At 50.7% G+C, this 18,536-nt stretch overlaps 5 protein-coding genes across 5 annotated transcripts; 2 read left to right on the top strand and 3 right to left on the bottom strand.

Moving 5' to 3' along the window:
- Window positions 1-1,303: 1,303 nt before the first annotated feature.
- PFICI_05791 (uncharacterized protein) lies at window positions 1,304-1,664 on the bottom strand (the record flags this gene model as incomplete). The annotated part of the gene is made up of 3 exons (XM_007834372.1): window positions 1,304-1,472; window positions 1,531-1,546; window positions 1,616-1,664. The coding sequence occupies 3 exons, from the start codon at window positions 1,662-1,664 to the stop codon at window positions 1,304-1,306; spliced, it is 234 nt and encodes a 77-aa protein (XP_007832563.1).
- Window positions 1,665-2,328: 664 nt separating this feature from the next.
- Window positions 2,329-4,218, top strand: PFICI_05790 (uncharacterized protein; the record flags this gene model as incomplete). Its single annotated transcript, XM_007834371.1, has 1 exon — window positions 2,329-4,218. The coding sequence occupies one exon, from the start codon at window positions 2,329-2,331 to the stop codon at window positions 4,216-4,218; it is 1,890 nt and encodes a 629-aa protein (XP_007832562.1).
- Window positions 4,219-6,904: 2,686 nt separating this feature from the next.
- PFICI_05789 (uncharacterized protein) lies at window positions 6,905-8,744 on the bottom strand (the record flags this gene model as incomplete). Its single annotated transcript, XM_007834370.1, has 3 exons — window positions 6,905-7,251; window positions 7,305-8,291; window positions 8,345-8,744. 3 exons carry the CDS (start codon window positions 8,742-8,744, stop codon window positions 6,905-6,907), a joined length of 1,734 nt encoding a protein of 577 aa, XP_007832561.1.
- A 1,631-nt stretch (window positions 8,745-10,375) lies between these two features.
- PFICI_05788 (uncharacterized protein) lies at window positions 10,376-12,466 on the bottom strand (the record flags this gene model as incomplete). The annotated part of the gene is made up of 4 exons (XM_007834369.1): window positions 10,376-11,295; window positions 11,347-11,692; window positions 11,747-12,017; window positions 12,102-12,466. The coding sequence occupies 4 exons, from the start codon at window positions 12,464-12,466 to the stop codon at window positions 10,376-10,378; spliced, it is 1,902 nt and encodes a 633-aa protein (XP_007832560.1).
- Window positions 12,467-14,081: 1,615 nt separating this feature from the next.
- On the top strand, window positions 14,082-18,367 carry PFICI_05787 (uncharacterized protein; the record flags this gene model as incomplete). The annotated part of the gene is made up of 4 exons (XM_007834368.1): window positions 14,082-14,225; window positions 14,311-15,235; window positions 15,299-16,735; window positions 16,821-18,367. The coding sequence occupies 4 exons, from the start codon at window positions 14,082-14,084 to the stop codon at window positions 18,365-18,367; spliced, it is 4,053 nt and encodes a 1,350-aa protein (XP_007832559.1).
- Window positions 18,368-18,536: the final 169 nt, after the last annotated feature.

Raw genomic sequence — 18,536 nt, 5'->3', positions numbered from 1 at the left:
ATTTCGGAATGAGAAGGCATAACTCCACTCCACAGTTTGGTCTTGGCTTTATATCAAAGGTCACGAAGCAGTAGCAGCAGCAGCAACAACAACAACAACACCTACAACCACGATCAATCAACAGTGACAAGAATAATATTCCCCGGGTAGAATGCCGAAAGAGGCCTCTTGGGAAAAATCGTCGACCTTATTTCCGGTGGCAGGAAAAGGTGTGTGTCGACGAGATTGTGCGGGGAACATTTGACAAGGAAGAGATAAGTAAAGACTTTGGTTGACCCATAGTGGGTTAGACCATAGGTCCGACGCACAACTATGTCATTGGGGGGAGAGATTTCCCAGCACTATGGTATGCTAGAGGTAGATGGGCTCCGTCGTATTCCACCAATCAGGTGTTGCGCTGTGTATTTCTGCACAGGGTTTTCGAGGATCCATCGATTCACTGTTTGATGGTTCAAACTCAATAAGGCACAACTCTATAAAAGGCTTTTATCTTAACAATTCTGCCAGATTTGAACTTGCTGCATTTTCCCCCTGATACAAAGACTCGTGCACGTATATAAAGTCTTGCTAGTCCTTGGCTGCTGTCATCGTCACTCGGGAAGCAAATGGCGTGTGATGCTTCTGATCCGTGTGCACATTCTGGTCAAAGTGCAAGTCTATCATGAATTCAGCCAAGTTACAACTCTATAAAGTCTATCTCATTTAATCAATTCTTGCTTCTAAATTGCTATCGGCCCCGAGGCCAGGCCGGGGAATGCCAGAGCGATTGGTTCAACCCCAGAACCACCAAGGACTCGACTGGACACGACGCCTTGTCCCCGATACCAAGCGTAACCATACAAAATGGATGTAGATCCATAAAGGAAATAAGCAGCCACCAGTATCGACTGGCCGGCGCTCGCCCTCCAATAAAGGCTGTACCTGGACGTGAGGATGAGAACGACCGTCAACGCTGCATAAAATACCATCTTCGGAGTTGCAGACAGACTATTATTGATACGGCGAAGATGGGGCAGAAATCGATATAGCACTCCCATCGCGAGATTATCCAATATCATGAAAACGATGCTCCATATTTGGAGCGCGAGGTGCGTGTGCGCGAAAAACCCCCAGTAATCGACACCTGCCCGCCGGAAAAGGGCAAACAGCTCCCAGCTCGCAAAGCCCGTGACGAACCAGGGAAATCGAAAGTATAAACATGGTACTTCCACAACGATGGGACCCAATGGCAATATCCTACAGCAAGGTCTCTTGTTAGCTCCCCCCGCGCGATTTCAGAATGATGGCCCCTTGTCAGAGAAACTCACATGAGGTTGAGATATCCGGTCAAGGTCCAGGCGAGCCTGAAAGACCACGGTAGGTTCATGGAGATTTCACCAGCCCACCAGTCAGCGTACCGGTCTGCCTTGAAAGCCATGTAGAGCAATCGAAGGGCCCCTATGGCATGAACAACAGCTGCGAACATGCCAAGCCTTTGCAGATGTCAGTTGCCGGAGGAAAAGAGGGTGCAGGGGACAATATTTTATTTACCATTGCGCATGGACCGCTGAGCTTTACTTTTAGCCTTGATCATTCCCCTTGCAGTTTAGGCAATCAGCCTATAGGAGTTACTCACTGAAGTTTTTCAATTCGAGATCCTTTTTGATTCGTGTAGTCAGTCCCATGGTGTTTTGTCTCGAGGAGATGGAATGAATTTTGGTCGTTTCAGATCAAGGCCGAGCAATGGATGCCTGAAGTGCTAGCAATGCGGCTGAGAGTGAGCAGGATTTGTCACGTACGATGCGAGCGCTGTCAAGGTCCTTGGTGATGACGGTGGATTCCAGCCCCTGTCAGTCTTACGGTGCGGCGCAGGACGAGGCAGACTCACCACGACAGCACATCCGAGTACACTGCCTCGCGCAAGGAATCCCTCAAGTGCCGGGCCAGATATCAATCCTGGCCATCGACTTTTCTTTTCTCCCTCTTCTTATTTCCTCTCCATCAAACAACAAGAGCAGGTGGGATGGAGCTTGGCGTGAACAACATTGTACACAACCTGCTAAACATTACTGTCGCCAGATCATTCAGGGTCACCTACCAATATGCAAGCTGAACGGAGTATTTACGAGCCTTTGAATGGGAATTCGCTACGTTTACTGCTGATAAAGCCTGGACTTTCCGACGAGGACATTGAGTGCACTCTCATACAAGCAGTGGATCTTGAACATTTGCCTGACTTTGAGGCCCTATCGTATGTGTAAGTAGCCCACGTAGGTGGTATTCTAGCTTTTAGTGTTTGATTGATTCCCTACGCCCATGCTTTTCAATATTTCTCCATTTGTCCACAAGATGCAACTCGATACTGTGTACCATGAACCCATTGCTTTCGCATCAAAGAATGAATCTGACACATTCCGTCTTTTAAGCTGGGGAACCGAGTCGTCACGCGCCATTACATGCAATGGAATCAGCAAGGTGATTTCTCATAACCTCGAAGTTGCTCTGAGACACTTGCGACCACTTGTCGACTGGGATTCAGTATCGATATGGCCCGAAGACCATCCATTGCACTCTAGCCGGAATGCCTGGCGGAACTTTGCACGGAACAGAAGCGAGACTAGGATGAATACGCACTCCCAGTGGAAGCCTGTATGGATCGACTCCATCTGCATTAATCAAGACGACCCAGACGAGAGAGCAAGTCAAGTCAAGCTGATGCACGAGATTTATCAAAAAGCATCAGTAGTAAAAGTCTTTCTCGGTGAAGAAGCCCTCGGCCTCGGCGTACCAAGATTGACTGATCATGGAAATGTACCGGTGGTGCTTGTTTTTCTCGAGCAAGCACTCCGAAATATCGAGGCGCAGGAAACCAGCCTAGCGTCCCTCCGGCCAGTGCACGACTATGCCCATCGAAGCAAGCTTCATGGTCTACCAAAGCCCACAGCTTCAGAATGGGACATTTTTCGGGGTTTCTTGACCAATGCTTGGTTTCAACGCACCTGGGTAGTACAAGAGATTGTGCTGGCCAAGAAAGCCATCGTCATCCAGGGCGACTGGCACATTGACTGGGATGCCATTGGGAAGGCTACGGCTTGGTACGCCAGAGAGGGTTACGGAATGCCTCAGGGGATCCGAGAAGCACCTGCTGATGCGCCACATCTGCAACCACTGGCCGACGCGGCCAACATGTGGAAAATGCACCAGCGGCCGACCAAACGCCTGGCTCTTCTGGATATCTTGAAGGACTTTCGTTGTCGCGCGGCCACGCAGGCCGTGGACAAGCTGTACGCCACCTTTGGTCTTGCGCAGGAGACCCAGTCTATTGAAGAGAAAGGCATACATGCATTACTAGAGCCCGACTACACCAAATCTGTCAAGACAGTGTATCGCGATTTGGCAAAGTTTTTGATCATCGAGTATGGCTCCTTGATTGTTTTATCCCACGTCAATGGCTACTCGGCAGACCGATCCAACTGGCCGTCTTGGGTGCCCGACTGGAGCTTGACCAAGCCATCCTCCGAGATTTGGCGATCGCGACAACAAACATTATTTAGAGCGAGCGGCGACGAAGCTCTGACCATGGATCTTAGCGGAGATGATGATGTTCTCGTCCTGGAGGGGTGCAGAATCGATACTGTCCGCATCTACGGAGACAAATTGAAAGGCAGCGGTTTTGGATTCGTGCCGGATAAGCAGGAACGGGACTTTGTCAGCACAGCTTGGCGGATTATGAAAAGTCGAGAGTCGGGCACCCAAGTCTCTCAGAATTCGGGAATGCGCGACCTTTTACGCTCGTTTATATACACAATCACGATAGGTCTTCAAGGTCCAAATCCATGGGGGGAGGATACTGATGAGGCTTTGGCCGATGCTGCACAGTGGTTTTCACAATATCTCGGCAAAAGTCTGCCGACGGTTGTCACCTCGAGCGGGAAATGGTTTCATGGCAAGAAACCAGATGCAGGTCGCTTCCACCAGGCCTTTGTGCATGCATGCAAAGGTAGGAGATTTTTCACAACTGAAGAAGGTCGGGTTGGTGTTGGACCCGAGTTTATCAAGGAGGGCGATAGTATAGTCTTGCTGTTTGGTGGGCAAGTTCCTTACATAGTGAGAGAGTCTGAGGGCAAGCATAGGCTGATTGGAGAGTGTTACATCGACGGGGTCATGCGAGGCGAAGTCATTACTGGGAGAAATGACGGAGAATGGGGGCAATCAAAGGAGAGGTTCACCTTATTTTAGAGCTCAACACTTGAGCAGTTGAGCATGAGACCCTGCGCTGCATAGACAAAATCATTGCATGGCAACCAGGGTCTGCAGGAAATAGTCAGACACCTCAAGCGCTGTAGAAATCCAGAGGCATAGAGTCTCCTACATACCTGGCTCGTTGGAATTTGTAGAGGTTGGTACCTTGATACCCTTCGGCGGCGAATACCACCTTGTCAGCCAGTTCGTGCGGTAATTTCGACTTACACAACTGGACTACAGTCGTGGAACATCAGGACCGCTAGAAAACACATTGATAGTATAACACAGCCTTGTGAACTGGCAAGTGTTCTCAAGTATCTGGCCACGATGACAAAAGAACATCGCGACCTCTTGCACTCCAGAAAATAAAACAAGTACATGAACAGAACAATATTTCAGCTGTGATGGATTATGATATTCAAGATAATCTCGGAATATGACAACTACTTGAAGCATCAGCCGTCGAAGACGTCGACGTGAAGTACCAAGAAGATTAGCGATGCTTCGCTCAATAAAGACCGTACTAATATTGTCGGATCTTGGACGGGCAATCAACGATCGAGCTGGAGAGAACAATGACTGGCACCCGCCACAACATCTGTTCCCGCCAATATTGATCCTTCAAAGCAAACGGCGAGAGCGGCGGTGGGCCACAATGATCTCTGCGCGCCCGCCCGGCCTGATCTCGTTTGTCGTCGTTGCTGGGGGTGATTCTGAGGTCACAAAGGCCCGGCACACATCTATAAAACCTGACCCCAGTGCGGGAGTGCAAAGCTTTCTTTTTTCCCCCCCTTTCCTTTTCACTTCCCATCTGTGGCTTCACAATCCCACACGTCCTCTGGTGTTTTCTTCCAGCACTACCTTTTATTCTTTAGCTCTTGCCTTTTCTTCTTCCGTCGCATCTTTGAATACTGGGCTTCTGCCTTGTATTTTTTGGTCGCATCTTCGGGAGCTTCATCGTATCTGCACGTCATTCATCGCATCTTCCTACATCTACACTATCATTTGCAGAGACATAATTCGACCTTGCGGACAGAAATGGCGTCATCACTTCCCAAGCACATTCCATCACGGCCAGTATCAGCTGCCGTCACGATGGCAGGAATGAAGTTTCACCCCACCTTCCAATTATCCAGAACCTAGTCGTCGCCCCTCTTGCAAAGACGCCGGCAACACTGCAAGAGGCGGTTGCAATCTACCCCTCCCCCACCTTCCCTGTGAGGAACCTGCACATTCAATCATTGTCGCCGTTCGTCCCAATCACAGCTTTCATCAAGCACTCACGTCGGACGGAGACTCGCAACTACAACCATTGAAAGCAATAATCACCTTTGCACAATTGTCGGAGTACTTACACCGAATAACCTCTGTCAAGGCCACAGAACCCAAGTCCACACGGGTTGGGAGTTTAGAAAACTCTATAATGATCTCCGGACGAACAATTAGTCCCGGAGGCAATGACCGACAAGGCTGAGGGTACCACCAAGACGGCAATTGAGCAGAAGTCGCTTACCGAGCCACCTGAGCATTGCTATTGACGGCAATATTGTCGTCTTCAGTCGCAACGCCACTGCCTATGGCTATCCTTCTGATGCTGCTGCTGCTGCTGCTGCTGCCACCATGGATGGCAGGATCATGCCCGTCGAGACCCAGTAAGCACTCATCCTTCCCGATTAAAATAGTTCATGGCCAATACTGATACTTCCACGCTTAACAGGCAGATTACAACGATGATCTTCTCATTCCCCCGAATGGCGCTTGGCGCGCTACGGTGGCAGCCTCGTTTGCAATCCCTTACTCCGACTGGGAACTGCGCATTTGCAAAAAAAAAAAAAAAAAAAAAAGAAGGCGCACACGCAGACTCAGTGCTGCCTTGACTCAGTGAAAGACTACGAAAGCGTAAAACAAGGCGTTCGGCTTTGAGTGCTACTACACCGACATGGACAGCGTCAACCGCTTCCAGGTCAAGCGCCTACTCCGCCAGTACGGAGTCTACCACACGGTCGAAAAGAGTTACATGCCATACAGTAAAGGTTGTTGAGACTCACCTGTTCAAATAGTACGGCTGCTGGTTTGGATGACATGGCGTATTGCTAGTTGCACCACTTCGGCTGCCGTATAAGTAAGTGATGTTAGGAGGAGGTAGTTTACATTGGACCAAGTATTCTAGCCTCAGTATATTACCGCGTGATGGAAGATGGAATAGTAGACTGTTACCAGAAAAAGAGAAAAAGAGAAAAAAAAAAAACTCCTTTACCTATAGAATACGTGGGAGAAATGGCAAAGGCAAAAGAGAGCATACTGCGTTGATTTCGTGAAACTTCAAATGAACAGTGCCCAAGAACCATATGAAAGGAACATGTAAAATCATTGTTGCACACGATACATGGTGATAAAGTATTTCCACAAAACTTGTTTGCGCATTATGGGCCAATTGGTGTTGCTTACAAGACCAAGTTTCAGCCACCACTCGAATGTAGACTTCTATGATCATGCCCTTGGTGGATTGAAACGAATAAAGGAGTAGTTGTACTCAAAAAACTTTTATTCAAAATGTCAATAAAATGTCGATAATGGTCGTCTAAATGCAAGATGATGCTGCTCTACGTATACTAGTCATTCTCAGGGTATCCAACTTTTCTTTTTGTCCTCTCCTTCCTCTTTCGCGCGCGCCTGCTTTTTATAGCTTTTCGAGTCTTCTCTTTCTAAGTGTCTCCTCTCCAAACTTGGCCATTTCGTACTTCTTGACCTTTCCGCTGCCGGTGAGGGGCACGTCGGCGGGCACGCCGCCCTCGCCGAGCCAAAAGACGTGGGCCGGCGCCTTGTGTTTTCCGAGCTTTTGTCGCACCCAATCCCGCATCTCCTGGTCGCTGGGGCGCTGACCATTCTTGCTGCTATCGCCCTCCAAAAAGGCGGCCACGACCTCGCCGTAGTGTGCATCCTTGAGACCCGTGACAATAGCCTTTGTGATTATGGGGTGTGCCATCAAGCGCTCCTCAATCTCCAGAGGGTAGATGTTTTCGCCACCTAAAAGAGGTTAGTCGATTGTTGCCAATGCTTGCGGAGAAGTGGAACCTTACCTCTGATGATGATGTCCTTGAAGCGTCCCGTGATTGAGCAGTATCCGTCCTCGTCAAATACTGCCTCGTCACCAGTGTGCAGCCACAAGACACCGGCCTCGTCACGCATCATCACTTCAGATGTCTTTTCCGAGTTGTTCCAGTATCCCGCCTGCAGTTGGTAGCCGCCAATGCAAAGCTCGCCGCGAGTGCCGACAGGGACAATATTGCCCTCGTGGTCCACGATCTTGGCGTGAGCATGAGGCATCAAAGTGCCGACAGTCGTCAGACGCTTGTCGATGCCGTCATCGGTGAAGGCGTTGAAGCATGTGGGAGACGCCTCAGTCAAGCCGTAGCTGCTGGTGAACTCGGTCATGCCAAAGCGCTCGACCATCAGCTCCATCAGATACCGAGGAACCGGCGCACCGGCAACGATGCCCGTCCTCAGTCTGTCGCAGTTGAAGTTTGGCGGCAGGGGGAGGCTGAAGAGGGTATCAAACATGGCTGGCACGCCGTGGCATGCCGTGCACTGCTCATCTGAAATGGCGCGCAGCACAGCAGCCGGGTCAAAGACCTCCTCGGGGAAGACAATCTTGGCGCCATGGGTGATGACGGCCATCAGGCCAAGCACAAGTCCAAAACAATGGAATAACGGTGGCGGACAGCAGAGAACGTCATCGGGGCCGAAGCGCATTCTGTCGCCGATGAAGCGCGAGTTGTTGACAATGTTGTGATGAGTCAGCATGGCAGCCTTTGGCAGGCCCGTGGTACCGCTCGTGAACTGGAGGTTGCACACATTGTGCGAAAGGACTTTTCTTCCCAGCCGGTAGAGGTCGCTTTGGCTGACCTTCAAGCCTCGCTTCATAAGTTCGGCATATGTTGGGTACGCGCCAGCCTCTCCTCTGATGATGACTACGCTAGGCTTGGTCGACTGGGCGTCCAGTTCGGCCAGGAGTCTTGAGTTGTCAACGCGGCCAATCTTCTTTTGTGTGAAAAAGACCTTGCAGTCTGACTCCCGTGTCAGCAAGATCAGCAGACTTTGGACCGGGACCGAACCCTACCTGAGAATTTGAGAGCATACTGTGCTTCTGTCGGAGTATATGTGTTGTTGAGGATAACCAAAATGGCACCAATCCGTGCAACAGCAAAGAAAATGGCAGCATATTCAGCACAGTTGCCAGCCATGACACCAACTCTGTCACCAACACCGATTCCAAGCGACATTAATGCCCGTGCGAGCTGACCACTCTGCTGGTTGAGCTCATTGTAGGTCCATCGCGTTCCGTTCCACGGAGTGACCAAAGCCTCTTGCGTGCCGTGGTGCTGGCACTGGAGTTCGAGCAGCTCGCCCAAAGTGAGGTCTACCAGTGGGGGATCGACTGGGCCATGGAGGACGGAGAGCTTCCGCCGCTCGACAAAGGGCTCTGGTGTGTACGACGACTCTACGGGCTGCGTAGCCATTGTGTCTATTACTTTGTGTTTTTCGATGAAGAAGGAGATTACAGAAAACAAAAAAGAAAATCAATCATGCGTCACCGGCTCAACATCATGGTAGGTCCTCGGAGCTATACTTGTGAAATCCGAAAAGAAAAAAATCGGAGCACCTTGACGTGCAAAACAACTTTGTTTTCCGAAGGGGGGCTTTTTTTTTTTCTCGCTCTCCCAGGAATTCCATGGCCGTGGCCTGATGATGGAGCTTTTCGGGAGCTAGGTAGGGACCTCCACACGTTTGATGGAACCCTTCTTACCTGAGGGAGACGCAGTGCAATTGCGTAGGACTGTAGGTATCCATCCGGTTTGTAGGAGAAGGCCAGACACGACCAGGCCCAAAACGACGTCGTCTCCGAGTCGTGGCGAGGCTACCTACACTACTGCATACCATGTACGTAGGCGTAGAGAGCCTCGGTAGGGCGGTCTTTGGGTTTTTGAAAGTTCGGAACGAGCCATTTGCTAACTGCCTGAAGAGGAAATGATGGGGTGGCTTTTTGCCTCCTCTGCTCAGTTGTCTAAGGAACACGAGGGTAAGGAGATCGTGCCCTGTTCCGCGCGTGTACATGACGGTACGTAACTGCACTTCGCGAATTACCTACCTACCTGATCGTGGGCGGCGTCGACTAAAGCTTGGCTTGGCTCCAGTCTTGTCGCCTGCCGCCGGCCCTGGTGATCCTCAAGCGATGTGAGGGACCACTAGGCGACCGGGAACCCGGGGAGGAGAAAGTGAGAGAGAGTGAGGAGTGTGTGCATAGAGGGAAAGAAAAAAAAACTTCTTTAGTGATGCAAAGTCACAGGGATGAACGAAGGGGTGGTGTGGAGCGTAAAGATCTAATCAATTCCATCAGATAAGATTATGATCAATGGCGTCCAATGGCTCGGAAATGACGCGCTCCATCGTCTGCGAGACCGGCAGTCTTATGTATGTGTACGTAGTGGTCCGTTGTAAGCAGAACATTGAAGGACATTCAAAGGGTACGTACCCATCTGCTGTATAGATGCATATGCAAAGACCCGCAAGTGGAGTAGTCCCCGCTCAATTATGAATTCGGCTAAATGCATCGGTAACAGGGAGGATATTTTCCGCATGACAATCCATCTGATTAAAATGCAAACGATGAGTCAAAGCCTAGCACTTGGTATTCGGCCCTCTTCTTGATCCGAGTACATACACATTGCCACTGTTGAAGCTATACATACTCAATTGTGCATCATGAACTGCATAGATGGTGAATTCTTTTGTTTACTTGTTTCTGTCTCTGTCTCTGTTCCATCCCGCTGATCCTCCTCACCGACCTGGACCCGGGAAAATCAAGATTTCTGTTAGCGCACCGAAAAGCTTAGGTTTCTCGGGCACTAAACAAGGGAACTAATGCAAACCGATCGCCATATGACCACGATGACCTCTTGTGATATCCACCAAAGCTGCTGCCCAAAAGTTCCAAAACGCCCAAAAACGCCGACAATGATCTATCATCTGCCCATGTGCTGCTTTCTCAATAATGATATGGTGAAGCCAGAAACGATCCACAATGTTGGACAGTCCAACAAATCTAGATGATTGCAATGAGTCTTTCTGTAGCGCGTAAAACAGTCAAAGCTTAAACGACTTTGCCCTTGACTTGCTTCACTTTGCTCACTCTCACGTCTCGCCAGATGGCCACGGCAATGATCTGGATGAGCGAGACGGCTGCTCCGGTGATGCACATCCTGACTTGGGCTGTGCTGTAGGCAGAGATTATTGCATCACGAATTGGAGTTCCAATCGGGTAGCTGAGCTGCTTGTTGAGATCTGAGCAGAGCGCCTTCAACTCAGCCTTGGGCATGTCTGGCAGAGCTGCAGCCAACGCTTTTGGTAGAACGCTGTTCCAGATCGATCCGCTGAGTGCATTGCCGCCGGCGGAGCCGACATAGTAGGAAACGGAAAGAATCGCCATGACAGAGGCGAGATCCTCATGGCTACTAACTGCCATGACTGCTATCTGGTCACATAGTACAAGAGTACTACCACCAATCGTGAGCATGACCTGCGCGAGAACCAAATAGACAATCTCAGTCTCGGGTCGACGGAACAGAATCAATGATGCGCCTCCGAGAATGTGGACGGGAAGTGCCAACAAGGCAAGCCACTTGTAGCGATCAGAGACCTTGATGAGGTAGCCCACGACGACGCCCCACAGCGTCGATCCAAACTCGTAAATATGGTTGATATATCCAGCCTCAGTGATGGACAGACCATGGACGACTTGGAGATAGGATGAGTAGTAAGAGTCCCACGCGAAGTAGGCAATGAAGAGTACAATCGACAGTAGACATGATCCAGCGACGTTGCGCGAGAAGAGAAGCGAGAAGGCAATGACTGGTCGTGGCGCATAGTATTTTTCATGGAACACAAACGCCACCAGCATGACCACACCGGCTATCAGCATAGCAAGAGTCCAGATGCCTGCTGCGCCAGTACCGAGAGACACTGGCACGAATACGAACGTGAGGCCGAACGTCACCAAGGACAGCCCGATAGCTGCAAGCATGGTTAGATACAAGCTGCGCAATCAAAATGGTCCCTGCTTACCATCATACTCCCTGAGCTGGTGAAGGAAGCCCTCCACCGTCCACTTCTGCTCATTCTTCTCCTTTTTCAATAGTCCGAGCCGAACGGCCTTGCGCGCATTGATCATCAGGAGTACCAGAATAGGTATCGACAGGATGAAGAATAGGACGGCGGAAGTCGCAAAGCCCCATCGCCAACTGCTCCGCTCGTGGAAGGCCTTGGCAATGGGGGGACCGATGACGGTTGTCACCAGACTCGGCAGGTTAGCAAAGGCGAAAGCAAGGGTTCGGTTCTTCATCGACGATGTATCTGCAACTATAATGTTCAAGACATATGAGAAGCCACTGATGCCCACTTCGTAAAAGACCTATTATGGAGATCAACATATTGAATGCATGCTCAGATTAGGAGTTGAACGTACTTGTGCAGCAGCATACGTCTTGACGTCTTGGCAGGCGGCCATGAGGATCAAGCCAATGGTGGCCAGGAGTATCATGGCCGCCAACCCCTGAGGACGACCCCAGGCATCAATAATTTTGGAGATGGGCAATTTGAGGGTACCGCTCAATATAGAAGCGACCAGACTAATAGTTGGAATGAGGGAATGCGAGGAAAACTCGCTAGTGACGTAAGGTGTGAGATTGGATAGAATTTGCCATTGTAATGCCTGGGCAAATGAACACAAAAAGATGCTTGCGGGATATTAGTCGCCACTGTTTGTTGAGGAGATGGCAATGAAAAATAACATGGCAATAATTAGCAAGAGTATTACTCACAAAAAGTAGGCCAATATCAGCGCACTCCGTGACCAAACCAGATTAATAGCATCAGCTTGCTTTACACCTCCATGAACATTGTCTGAAGAGTCGGAGACATTGTCGTCTTCGTCATCGCTGGCCTCATCGTGGTCGGTCGTAGTCTCGGCCGAGGATTTATTATGCCCAGTTGCGCCGTACTCGTCTGAACGCCTGTCTGCTTCCGGGTCGCTCAGCAGAGGGACACGGCTGTCATTCTCGTCTGTTGTCATGGCGGCGCCTGTGTTTATGTCGGTTCCTGTATTTACGGATCCGAATTCGTGAGAAGGTGATGCTCCGGAGAGCCTCAAGGTCGCAAGCCGACCGAGCTGAAGATGCTCAGCCATGGTAATAATACTACTAATGATCAGGCAGGATCGGACGGATGCAAGGCCTGGTTCCAGCTATGGCTAGGGGCGTTAAGCGCGGCACGCTGATTTGCGGCACATATCGGCTGGATCTCCAGGGTCCTGATGCAAGTGTAGGGATGGAATTTTTGATGATGCCTGAACGGTTCCATTAATTCGCGTTCCGAAAGCAGGAACTTTACTGGAACTCCTAGCTGACGAGCTGACCGCGTACACACGCACACGGTGAGAACTTGAAAGTAGTGGTAGTGTACGTGTAGTCTGGCAATAGTGTAGGAAACCTGCGGGTAGCGATCGACAGCCACGGTATGATCTATGATGGGTATACCTGATACAACACACGTCCAAGAGTCCCGAGCGCTCCCAAATCAGAAGTTACGAAGGGTGCGCAATTTGGTCAAAGTAGTTGCTGCCACAGACCGATGCAAAGAAACTCCCAATTCCTTATTGACAGGAAATCCGCATCTGTTCAGTGAGAAATACAACTTGCTTGACTTGGCTGATGTTGTTCTAGTCAAGGCTCCCGACATTGGATAACGCGTAAATGACCTGCCTGTAACACCGGACACAACAAGCCCCGCGAGATCGGTGGGCACAGCACGTGTGCAGCAAGTTAAGTTTGTTCGTCATGCAGCAGTAGCAGCAGTAGCAGGCATCTTCAATTCCATGCAATACTCACTGTGTCACTTGCTCACTCACTCGAGGGGGGCTGAGGGGCGCAGGCGGGGCCCTGGAACTTACCTACCAGCAATGCTTTAGGTGCACTGCATCCACGGGAAGGGAGACGGGATCAGGAATGGGTTGGCGGGAAGAAGAAACAGGCACATGCAAGGAAGGGGTTGAGTGGATAGCTGTCTGTTTAATGCAAGAGTGCACAATCATGGCACAAAAGCGGACTGCTGCAGATCTAGCTTGCATCTGTCCAATGCACACTAGTTAGTGCCATCTGATAACTCAATATTGCAACTAAGCGGCGGGTTTGGTCCTAATGCGGCCATGCCGATAATCAATCAATCAATCTTATCAGATGCTGCCATGTGGACCATCGCGACATGGGGCCATTTTTTGAAAAGTGGAGGTAACAACAAATCACCGGGGTCGGCGACAAGGGGGGAACTTCGTCCGACCGACTGCCTTTCGGGTACTCACAAGTACCTCGGAGCGGCCCAAATTAACCGTTACATCACGGTAACTGCAAAAGCAATCGGTGGCCCTTTACAAATCGCAAAAGGCGATTGACTTACCTAACCGAGCCCCAGTATGGAGTCGGTGCGAAAAAAGTGGCGGCCAAATCAATTCTCTTTGCCCTCCTTTCGTCGTCTTGTGGCCTTCGTGTCAGGTCCGTCGGGGAGGGGCACCACCTGCTTCCGGGGCACGGCAAAGAGACCCCCTTTGACAGTTGTTTGACTGACTGACTAAACAATCCAAACTAGCCCAGACTGGAGAAGAGAAATATTCCAGAAGGAAGAGAAAAGTCTTCTTTACCTTGCTGTCATTCACAAGGTCTCAAAGAGGTTTGTTTGGGCCTCAAAAGTGATGAGCATTTGGGGTTTGTGGTAGCTTCACTCGTTTTGTTTCCTGACCGACAAAAAGAATGAGTGGGCAGGCCGCTCAAGATCAGCAGCAGCTGCAGCAGCAGCAGGCCGCGGCCGAAGTTGTCGTCGCGTCGCCGCTGCCCGCTGCCGCCGAATCGAAAGATATTCCAACCACCAAGGAGACTACCAAATCTTCAGAAGGCGTGAGTTCACCGCCTTGTTTTCCTTGCAGTTTTCTCCCCTTGTTATCATCTGTCCTCTCGAGTATATTCTAACCCGCCTCCAAAGGCCATGAGTGGTTTTGCCAATTATTTCCGCCTTCTCTTCTATGCCGAGCCCGCGTTTCTCGATATTGCCCTGCTTATAGTCGGAGTCCTGTCGGGATGTGCATCCGGTGTTCCTTTTCCCCTGGTCGGAATCATCTTTGGTCAGCTCTTGGATAGCCTCAACTCTGCAACTTGTGCCGCAGAGGAAGAAACCGACGCCGAACAATACCAGGAAGGCATCAACTCCAAGGTTCTAATCGTTGTCTACCTCGCCATTGCCCAGTTTGTCTTGATCTACCTCTACATTGTCAGCTGGAACCTGTTCGGCAACCGTCTGGCCCATCGCCTCAGGGCAAAGTACTTTAGATCACTGTTGAAACAGGAAGTTTCGTACTTTGACAAGAGGCCCGCTGGAGATGTCTCGTCGCGACTCACTGCCGACATTGCCACTATCCAGAATGGCACATCGGAAAAGGTTGGCGTCGTCCTCGGCGTTTCCTCCATGTTTGTGACGGCCTACATCGTTGCCTTTGTCAAGTACGCAAAGCTTGCTGGTATTCTTGCCTCTCTCCTCCCAGCATTCATGTGCATGGGCTACTTTGGTGGCAAATTCATTGGCAAGTACTCCAAGCGTGTGCAAAAGCACCTGGCTGAGGCTGCATCTGTGGCCCAGGAAGGCCTTTCAAACATCATGGTCGTGCAAGCTTTCAGGGCCAACGACAGAATGGAAAAAAGATTTACCGAGAAACTCAGCCTGGCGCAGAAGGATGGTATCAAGAAGGGCATTGCCACTGCACTTCAGGCCGGCTGTCTGTACTTCCTTGCATACTCGGCCAATGGATTGGCATATTGGCAAGGAAGTCAGGCCATTGCTGATGTGGTCAGTGGCAAGCTTACAGGCATGAGCGTTGGTACCACCTATACGATCATTTTTGTCGTCGTGGACGGTAGGTTACACCCCCTTTTTCATACATTGTTCTCAGAATGCTAATCTATTTTTTTCACGCTAGGTACGCTTGTGTTGAGTCAAATGGCCCCTTTCATCCAGATCTTCGCATCTGCCACAGCATCGTTTGAGAGATTGAGGGAGGATATCGACCGTCAATCTCAGATTGATGGCACCATTGAGGCTCCGCCAACTGCTGGTCCGCCTTGTGAGGGAGACTTCAAGCTCGAAAATGTTGCCTTCAGCTATCCTTCTCGGCCCGATGTTCCAGTCATCCGCGGCGTATCGCTTCACTTTCCTGCCGGAAAGCGCACGGCCGTCGTCGGTCTATCTGGTAGCGGCAAATCTACTCTGGCCGGCCTGCTTACTCGACTTTACGATCCCGATGAGGGCTCCATTTACTTGGACGGAAAGAACCTCCGTGAAATGAACGTGCGAGAATTGAGAAGCCACATCGGTTTGGTCCAACAAGACCCTCTCCTGCTGGACCGGTCGATTCTGGAGAATATTGCCCTTGGTTTGTTCAACTCGTCACGGCCCGAGCATGACGTCTTTCAACCCCTATTGCTTGGCGACACATTTGCAAAGATTGCAGAGGACGCTCGAAATGGACAGGATCTTGATGCAGCTGCTACTGCTCAAGGTCCACTCGCCAAGCAGGTCGTTGATATGGTCCAGCACGCCGCAGCTATGGCTGATGCAGGCATTTTCTTGGGAACCTTGGAATACGGCTTGGCAACCAATGTGGGCTCTAGTGGAGATCTTCTCAGCGGTGGCCAGAAACAAAGAGTTGCACTCGCTCGAGCTCTTGTCAAGGACCCCCGGATTTTGGTTTTGGATGAAGCAACGTCGTCACTTGACTCAGCTAGTGAGATGAGAATTCAAAAGGCGGTTGAGGAGGCTACTGTTGGTAGAACCGTCGTCTCCATCGCTCACAGACTAGCTACTGTCAAGACGGCTGACAACATTATTGTTATGCGTAACGGTCGCGTTATTGAGCAGGGAACACACTCGGATCTCTTGGCCAAGGACGCCGACTATGCTGCACTTGTGCGTTTACAAAATGTAGGCTCAGAGACATCCAGCATTCGTACCGCCGTGCCGTCTCGAGGAAGCGATGAGGTGGGCTCCAAGACGGACGGCTTTGCCACCAAGGAAGTCGATGTCTCCTCGAACAAGACAGCCGATGACGACGCAGCCGACGACGCAGCCCCCGAAAAGAAGGAAATCAGATCAACGAGAACAGCCTGGACAAACATCAAGACCTTCCTTTACTACGCACGCCCCTATATCCTGTTTGCAATCTTGGCCCTTACAGGATCCACCATGATCGGTGGTGCATACTCTGGTTCGGCTTCCATCTTTGGCCACACTGTCGGCGCACTGAGCCCTTGCAATGATGAGAGCTACATTAGATCAAAGGGAAGCTTTTTCGGACTGATGTTCTTCGTTCTCGCCATCATTGAGTTTTGTGCCAGTCTTATGAGTTGGTCTTGTTTCGGTAAGCCACGAAATATTCCCCTCCCTATATCTAAATCTGCTTTTGTACGTTCTTTGGGGGCAATGGTCAGCTAACAATCGCGCAGGCTACGTCGCCGAAAAGGTCCTGTTCAGCATTCGAACGTTATCGATGCGGTCTCTAATGGAGCAAGATGTCCAATGGCACCAGTCGGAAGGAAGAACCCCGTCAACCCTGCTCAACTACATCACGGCTGATTCCAACGCGCTCGGCTCCCTGACCGGTTCGATTATTGGTACCTTGTTCTCGATCTGCGTCAACTTCCTCGTCGCTGTGACCCTGTCACATGTCCTTGCTTGGAGAATTGCCCTTGTGTGTTTGGCAGTCGTCCCCATCATGCTTGGTGCCGGTGTTATGCAAATGAGATTGCATCACAAGTTTGCCAGGAAGCATGAAACGGCATTTGCCAAGTCAGTAGGCATCACTGTCGAGGCAGTGACATCAATCAAGACTGTGGCGGCCCTTTCCCTGGAACGAGAGGTCGAGGCAACATACTGGCGATCTCTCAAGCATCCCAGACAGGATTACCTGCGCACCAGTCTGTGGGCCAACCTGTTCCTTGCTGTTACCTACGCTGTTGCGAACCTGATCTACTCGCTCGCGTACTGGTGGGGTTCGAGACAGATTATTGAAGGACACAACACTCAGACAGAATTCTTCATCGTTCTCGTCGCACTGCTGATCAGTGCTCAGCAATGGGGTGAGCTTTTCACCTTGGCGCCAGAGGTAGGCAATGCCGGTAGAGCCGCAGGCCGCATATTTGACTTGATCGACCAAGGTTCAAGCAAGGATGTGGCTAAGAAGCCGTCGGCCGAGAAGGATCCCGAGGCTGCTGTCGAGATGAAGAATGTCCAGCCTCATATTGAGGGTGGTATGAGTGTCAAGTTCAATCAACTCGTCTTCTCGTACCCTGCACGCCCGAACCGACAAGTACTAAAGGGTCTGGATATCGAGATCAAGCCGGGACAATTCTGTGCCCTCGTTGGTCCCAGTGGAGCAGGAAAGTCGACCATCATCTCACTCATGGAGCGCATGTACCACCCAGAGTCGGGAAAGATTGAAGTCGATGGTGTCGACATCGCCGCCAGGGAGGAGCCCGTGTTCAGAGACGACATTGGACTTGTGCCACAAGACAACATTCTTTTCGACGGTACCCTGCGATTCAACGTGGGACTGGGTGCCCGGCCAGATCATGAACCAACAGATGCCGAGATTGAGCAGGCGTGTAAGTTGGCCAACATCCATGACACCATCATGGCATTGCCCGATGGCTACGAGACCCAGGTCGGTCCCAGTGGTGGTCAGCTGTCTGGAGGTCAGAAGCAGCGACTATCCATTGCCAGAGCATTGGTTCGACAGCCGCGACTTTTGCTACTAGATGAATCGACTAGTGCTCTGGACGCCGAGTCTGAGCGGTTGCTCCAAGACGGTTTAGAGCGCGCCACCAAGGGTATCACGGTGATCGCCATTGCTCACAGGCTGCACACGATCCGTAGGGCCGATGTGATCTTCATGATCGAGGACGGAAGGTGTGTGGACAAGGGAAGTCACGAGGAGTTGCTACAGAGGAGTGAGAGCTATAAGGTGAACGTCTTGCATCAAACACTGGGATGAGCGGATGCTGTCCCTCAGGGCCAAAGGAGCCGATCATAATAATACACCATACTTAGTAATTTTCAGCATAGTTCCAAGGACAAAAGAAAAGGTGCATTTTACACGTGGACCTTAATCGACGGTGCATCTGTCAAGAGATGTCTAGGTTAGAGCAATCCCGGATCCTTAG

This window comes from Pestalotiopsis fici, assembly GCF_000516985.1.
Source record: "Pestalotiopsis fici W106-1 unplaced genomic scaffold PFICI_Scf_3, whole genome shotgun sequence".
Classification (NCBI taxonomy): domain Eukaryota; kingdom Fungi; phylum Ascomycota; class Sordariomycetes; order Amphisphaeriales; family Sporocadaceae; genus Pestalotiopsis; species Pestalotiopsis fici.
The sequence above is the reverse complement of the archived record's forward strand: the minus strand, read 5'-3'. Positions and strand labels throughout refer to the sequence as shown.